This window comes from Impatiens glandulifera, chromosome 3 (genome assembly GCF_907164915.1).
Source record: "Impatiens glandulifera chromosome 3, dImpGla2.1, whole genome shotgun sequence".
In the NCBI taxonomy this organism is placed as follows: Eukaryota; Viridiplantae; Streptophyta; class Magnoliopsida; order Ericales; family Balsaminaceae; genus Impatiens; species Impatiens glandulifera.
In genome coordinates, this window is record NC_061864.1 from 44,230,111 (window position 1) to 44,237,451 (window position 7,341).

Sequence of the window (7,341 nt, forward strand, 5' to 3'; positions counted from 1 at the left end):
AATCCGTATTAATTAGTAAAATGATTTAGATTCCAGATTGAATAAACTTAGTTTGAATTTAATACGGATCGGACAAAACAGATTAGTTTTACCCATTTGCTCACCCCTACTTGCGCATCATGATGTAAGTAAGTATAAACGGACAAGTAAAGCAAATGAGATAAGTAAGTATAAACGGACAAGTAAAGCAAATGAGAGGTTTTCAGCAAAACACAGCAATCCCTCGTAACTAATACAGAAGTAATAACAGCTAGGGGTGAACCAAGTGAAGTGAAAATAACCCAAGATTAATTAGTGAGTTGCTATTTACAAACAACTGACTTTAATTGATGATGTTGCAGTAAAATAAAAATTAAAAAAAAAAACAAAAACTAATGTTGTTAATAATGATACAAAGTTGCAACTATCCCTGCAAGAAAAAAATATATTAAGAACTCTCAAAGCCTATATCTGTAACAGTCAAATTTCCTGACTAGCCATCCCAGCCAGCCGCATTAATGTTTGTTGTCTTTCTTTCGTGAGATTCATCATCTTCAATTGACATGAAGTCGAATGGAGGATTCCATTTGACAGTTTTCGATAAGATTCTCAACCAATACACACACTAGAGTAGTATTATCATCTCCAAAATTCATCATCATCCTCTGCACATGCAGGGAGTAAGTGGATTCTCCCATAGATCATAGTTGGGGAAAGTTTCTTCAGGCAATCCTGTTCGAGTCTGGTGAGTAACAACCACATCTTCTACAAAGGTCGCCCAACCCATGTAAGGGTCCCCTAAAGATTTGGACATCAGCCCTTTATCCGGTTTTATAGATTTTTGCCTGTGTCCCATGTACCTTCGAAAACCAATTATCAGTTTCGCAAAGTTTCCACCATGTGTCATCACAAACACGTCTGATTTCAAGCAAACCAAAAAATCCAGAGCTGCTAAGCTAGTTACATGCTTCCTGAACCCATCTAACTCCTCCTTGCTCGCCAGCTCCTCCTTTGTCACCTATATCAAAATCACCCCATTCAATCTAATCAAGGATAGATTTACGCAAACAGATTAGAAGAGCCTTGAAAAATAGACTTGACCGGATGAACAACGTGTGTTCTCCATTTTATTCATGTCTTGTTTGTTCTATTGGCATTATAATCTTTATAATAATACCTATGAATAGAAATAGAAATAGAAAGAAAAAAAATGATTAGGTGCCTTACGAGATTTGGAAACATATTCCTCAGAGGTGCCATACGGTTCTGACCACCATAAACCTGTCCAGAAGCAACATATATTTGGGTTTCCTTTGGATAGCCCATTGCCCGAAGAATCACAGCTACTTCCCCTGGCTCGAGAGGACAACGACCTTCCTTCCGCTTCTGCAGTGCTAATGACCATAGATGGGAACCATTCTGCAGGTAGAGATAGATAGATAGATAAGATAATCATTTTTTTTGTGAGATGGATGCCAATCAGATAAACAAAATTAAAGCACCTTATACCGTCGAGGCCATTCCTTTTGTCTGTACATTGCCATCTGGGCTTTCTCCTCTCTTGTCCCCACAAAATCGCAAAATGACAGACCAACCATACCCTTCTCAAACCTAAGATGGAGAGCCCTGTTTGTGCAACCATTTGGATATCTTTGTCAGAAGAAAAAGAAAAGTGACCATGCAAGTAAGATGATTTTATCATTTACATGTAAGGATTTGATCCGCCAGTGCGGTTTCTCATTCTTGATGACAGTAAGTTAGCCATTCTTTCAATTTCTGGAAGGAACTTTAGAGCATGATAATTTACCCTGCATCTTAGCTTGTTGATTTCTGGAGGAACATTATCATACCTGGGAAAAAATGACCAGTTAGACGTTCATTTTCACTAAGAAATATCACAGATGTGTGAAAAAGAGTCCACAACTCACCCAAGCCGATCAACAAAAGGTTTAAGAGCCATTATCTTCTTCTCTTTAACCCGAGGCAAAACATTGTCAATATAGAACTGGGCTGGAGCATACTTCGGAATGTTCTTCACTGTCCGCCTAACATAAGTATTACAAACTTTTCAGATACACTTAGCACTATATTAAGATGTAGAATAAGTTTCTATTCAATATCAAACCATATTATTTCATGAATAGTAAGACCTACTATCATCTAATTATACCAATTGTATCCCTAACTAGCTTGGGTACTCAATTTACAACCTAACAAATACTTTAGGGAAGACTTTGCATATTCTGTCTTAAAGACTTTGCACCCCAGGTGGAAAGTACTCAATGAAAAACTAATCCTCACCTTATACTGGTGAATAATTCTGACTTGTCAGTAAACCAGTCGGGAATATCACGAACAATTCGTACATCGTCCTTCATGTAGTCAATGAAATGATCAACATCAAATATGTCCTCAAACTTCCTGTACTTGAATACAACCACAATGTAATCAAAATAAAAGCATTCACAACAATCATTATGAGCAAGGTAAGAGAAAAGAGAGGAAGTCAACAGGAAATGACAAATCATTATTCTAAGTCGTGGCATCTCGTGGTTGGTAGGAACTAGATTGCTTTTTGTGGCCAATTTTAAGGATGAATTGAAACAGTCAATAGATAAATGACACTTGGAAGGTGAGAGATATGCTAAATGCAACTATACTGAAACTATTCAAGACGAAAACTCACGTCTGATCTTTCCAGATTTGATCTTGCTTCAAGACAGGCAAAATAAGGGTGACATTCATGATTTTGGCCACAGCAACAGCATTGCAGATCTGCATACAAACAGATGAGTATAGTCACAATGCTTTCCAGCAAAGAATCAAAGAAACAAGAGTTTTGGTTTATCTCTTACAAGTAACTTAGAATATTAAGTTTCAAAACACGTCAAGGTTGAACTAGGATACATGCCTTTTCATGAGTCAAACAAACAAAGTTCGTGCAAGCTGAACTTGTGACCTCACTATCCAGGACACTCTACTTTAGCCAGACAAAGATTTTGGCTTGCTTAGTTAATGAGATTTCATAAAAATAAAAATAAACCTTCTACAGGAAACGATGATAAAAGCCTAACAACTGACCTACTTAGTCCACCAAACAGCTATACAATTGGAGATGAGGTCACATAAAATTCAGGGGGAAATACTAAACCCTAAATATTGAACAGCCTATGTTGGCTGAATTTGTTATGACCATCTCCATGGTAGATACGAGGAAGCATCAAGAATATTCTTCAGATTTGGGAACAGTCAGAAATAAAATAAGTAGACAGCTAAATAAACCATTAAGGGAAAGAGGAAAAATATTCTTAATTTGAAAAATATTAAAAGACAATCAACATACTGCTATTCTTTGTTGGTTTAGACCACCTTCGGCATGTATAAATATGTATCCATTTGTTTCATTCTCTGGTGGAACATCTGCAGAGAACAAAGGAGTGGTTTAAAAATGATTTGATTGATTTAGCATACATGCCAATTTTGCCTGAATTCATACATGACAACTTTTAGAGAGAACAAACTTCTTTCAAATATTTAAACAATTCTAAATTAATGCAACAATTAATGATCACCACATACCGAAAACAAATTAATGAGCTACAAGATACAAACCCTGCAAAGGTAATACCTGTAAAATGAATTACTCATATCCATTTGCACATATACTAACTAGAATCCTTTACCTAGAGCTAGTTTGTTTTTAAACTAGAGTTTATTTTCAGGAGGAAGGTAGCACGACCCTCCACAATCATGATCATACACTTTAACTTAAGCTTAGTGGAAATCAAACTTGAGACGTTTGGTCTCTTAGGCAAGGCTCTTTCCACTTGAGCTACCCTAGTGGGTTATCTTGAACTTTTTTTTTTGAGTGAAGGAGAACTAGCATGACACCCCACAAAAATCAAGTTTAAGCATTTGCAAAATGTTTATATTCCCTTTCAAATCCAATTGTAGCTCAAGCCCAATTGGCTGCTCATATCACATAAGTATCTCCCAAAATTCTAATGTTTTGCAGTGAGACTTAACATTGTGTGACATGGGGAGAAAATTGCATGCATTCATTAATAAAATAGAAATGAGATACTACTTCCTAGGAGCGATTTCTTCCTAAGCTTAATGTTTAAGGGTAGAGGGATGAAAACCTTGGTTAAAAGTCACAAGAACCAGAATATAGGTAATCATATCGTCACCAAAGATAGTAACAAAAAGAAGTCCATCAATTCATATTCTATACAACCTGTTAGTAGAACAATGTAAAAACTGGTCAATGATTGCTAATATTACCTGAAATGGCACCAACACGCTTCTCTGCACAAGGCTTCCATGAAGTGGTGGCTGAATAAGGGTTCTCCCAGAGAGAGGTTGACTCTTTAACCTAGTGAATGTCAAATACAGCACAAATGAAAGAAGTTAGACACAGATACAGGACAAATAAAAATATTAATCTAAATAACTTACTCCGGGGCAACGAAGAACAATGCCTTCTTTTCTGCACAAGTAGGGAGAATTCTGCAAAGAAAACAAAAAATGACATGTTGAGTTCCATGATAGATACTCACAACATATCCTAATAAACATTGGACAGCTAATGTGACATGTCTCACATACTTTCATCATTAGCATCTTGTCAATGATAAAATAAGATGTCAGAAAGAACCATTTATCCATACACTTAATCTGATCAGTGTGAAACTTCCTTATGCAGTAATATCAAAGCAAAGATAAAAAATAAAGTGAACAGTTCAATGCAAGCCAATGTCCGCACACTTAGCTTTATTCCAAATGAATAACCTACCACCATATCTAACCAATGTTAGTATGAAGTTAAATATAACTGAATTCTACAATTTTTTAGAAGTTTTAGCTGCAAGAATATGTAGACAAATCATTTCATTAACATCCATAACTTGGCAACAATGAAACATTTTCATGCGACTGACAGGTAAATCCAAATGATAAATACAGAGATCATGGTCATTACTCAGTCAAATAGAAAGCAAACACCTTTGGCGTCAATGAAGTAAATGAATGTTTGAAAACAAAAGATCTTAAGCTTTCTGTATGCACAAATTTAAGAAAGAACCGTCAGATCAGGCAACATAAGTACTCATTAGTTCAGCAGTGTAGCAACAACATGGAAATCTAATGAAGAAGACTTGCACTTTCTAAACCTTGAACCTAAAATCTAGGGACAGTTGTACGCATGTGCAGATATATAAATGTGTAAGAGGCCTGCATATATTGGCCGAAGAATGAAGACGAAGTGCACTCACCAACCGATTGAAGATCGAAATGATTGAAATCAAGCCAGCGAGAAGGATTAAGAATATCAAGACAAGCGAGATCCACGAATTGTGAGGATGAAACCTACTCTCCTCACCAAAGTACGGACACATAGAATGGAAATTGGATAATAATGAGCGGACTCGATCTTTGGAATGACGATCGTCGTCATCGTTGTCGGGCTGTCTGTCGGGAACGAATGGGGAAGAGACGTCATCCCGCTTCATCGGAGAAGACGCGGCTCGGCTCCCGAGAGAGCTCGAGTGGCGGAGCTCCGCCATCGCTCGCTTCGGACTGTACGCCAGTTTCTGTCTTTCTATGTACTCCAATACTATACTAGAAATTCCATGTGATGTCAAACAATTCGGATCAAAGCTCCAGCTTTTATAAATGCTACAAGTCTTCAAGCCACACCCATTAAGTTTTATTTTTTAAAGGAAAAACATAAACACACATTATTTTATAGAAACTTAAAATATTTATAATTTTTTTATAATATATATATATAAATAAATGATTAGGTGAGTGAATTTGACGAGGGAATGACTTGGCATAATCTTATTCGCTGAAAAAATCAAATAATTTCTCTCTTTTCTTTTTTTCCTTCCAATTTTATATTTTCCAAACAATGAAAGTGATGTCAAGTCATTCTCTTACCAAATTCTCTCACCAAATTCCCTCTCTTATCACTTCTTTTATATATATATATATATATATTTGTACAACTAATTTATCAAATATTTCGAAAACTAATTTGGAATGTTTTTCTTCAAAATTACATTTAATGATGACTAATATTAGCTACTTTCGCTTCATCAACAGCTGTATGCTCTTTTTCACCGGGAATACCTCCCTTTGTGATTTAGATTTTCCTTTATATAAAATAAAACATTCTTTTTTTAATTATGGTAGACACTATTTTTTACATTCAAATTTATAATTTTTAAAATCTCATGCAATGGATTGGTAATCTCAAAAAATCTCGAGATTCGAAAAATTTTAATATTGATTTACATGTCAGAAACATTATTTTAAAAAATTTTAAACAAATTATAACAGTTTAATATTAATTATCAAAATAATTAATTTAAATTAAAGTTTAAATATTTTTTAAATTTGTTATAATCAAATTAATTTTTTTTTTAAATCTTCGTTTAAATAAAAATAATTAATTTAATCCACTCTTCTAGCCTAGTGACAATAAGAGGTTGATACTAATCCTAAGTTCTTGGGTTCGAACCCGTTAAAATATTTTGAAAACATTTTCTATTTTTAGGGATTTTTATAAAATGGTTTAAAGTACCAAAATTATAAAAATAATTTTGAAAATTAAAAATGCCACCAAACAGACCCTAGAACTAGTGTAATCGGTCATGTGTGCGTTTTTTTATTGGTTAGGACTAAAGCCCTCGGTCCTAGGTCATGAGTCCCTCGGTCGGGGTCATGATTCTCGATTAGGTGTTAAAGCCTCCCGGTCCTAAGGCTAAAATTCTCATTCCTAATTTTGAAAAACTTCGGTCGGATCTCTCGGTTCTAGTTGAAAAGCCTCGGTTGGACCTCTCAGTCCTAGTAAAAAAGCTTAAGTCAGACCACTTGGTCCTAGCTGAAAGCTTCAGTCGGACCTCTCAGTCTTGGTTGAAAAGCCTTGATCGAACCTCTCAGTCCTAGCTGAAATTTCTCGGTTAGACCTCTCAGTTTTAGTCGAACCTATTAGTCCTCAAGAACATCAAAATTGCAAGTTTTGCAATTTTGATTAAGTTTGGATTCTTTGATCCAAGGGCGTGGGTTGCTTCATAAAGCTCCCAAGAATATTATAAACATCATCCCTTATGTATCATTCGGCCTGGGAGATGTTCAATTTGTTCAAAATAGTTTGAAAGACAAAAATCGGGTTTTTGATTTTTAGAGTTTAATGAAGTGTAAGGAGTTTGTCATTAGTTTCCTTATACTTCATATGATTGATTGGTACCAAACATGAACACTAACTATTCATTTAGACCAACTCAAGAACTTAAAATTTTCATTTATTTAAATTTATTTTTTGATCAAACATGATCGAGATAGATCAAACACGATCCA

The 7,341-nt window shown here is 35.2% G+C and overlaps 1 protein-coding gene across 1 annotated transcript; it reads right to left on the reverse strand.

Moving 5' to 3' along the window:
* Window positions 1–254: 254 nt before the first annotated feature.
* LOC124931643 (protein PECTIC ARABINOGALACTAN SYNTHESIS-RELATED-like) lies at window positions 255–5,628 on the reverse strand. The gene is made up of 11 exons (XM_047472158.1): window positions 5,253–5,628; window positions 4,438–4,488; window positions 4,264–4,354; window positions 3,323–3,399; window positions 2,666–2,754; window positions 2,281–2,400; window positions 1,908–2,024; window positions 1,686–1,829; window positions 1,482–1,605; window positions 1,207–1,398; window positions 255–997 (listed from the first exon to the last, which is right to left on the reverse strand). Exons 1-11 carry the CDS (start codon window positions 5,541–5,543, stop codon window positions 638–640), a joined length of 1,656 nt encoding a protein of 551 aa, XP_047328114.1. The 5' UTR covers window positions 5,544–5,628; the 3' UTR covers window positions 255–637.
* Between the last annotated feature and the right edge of the window lie 1,713 nt (window positions 5,629–7,341).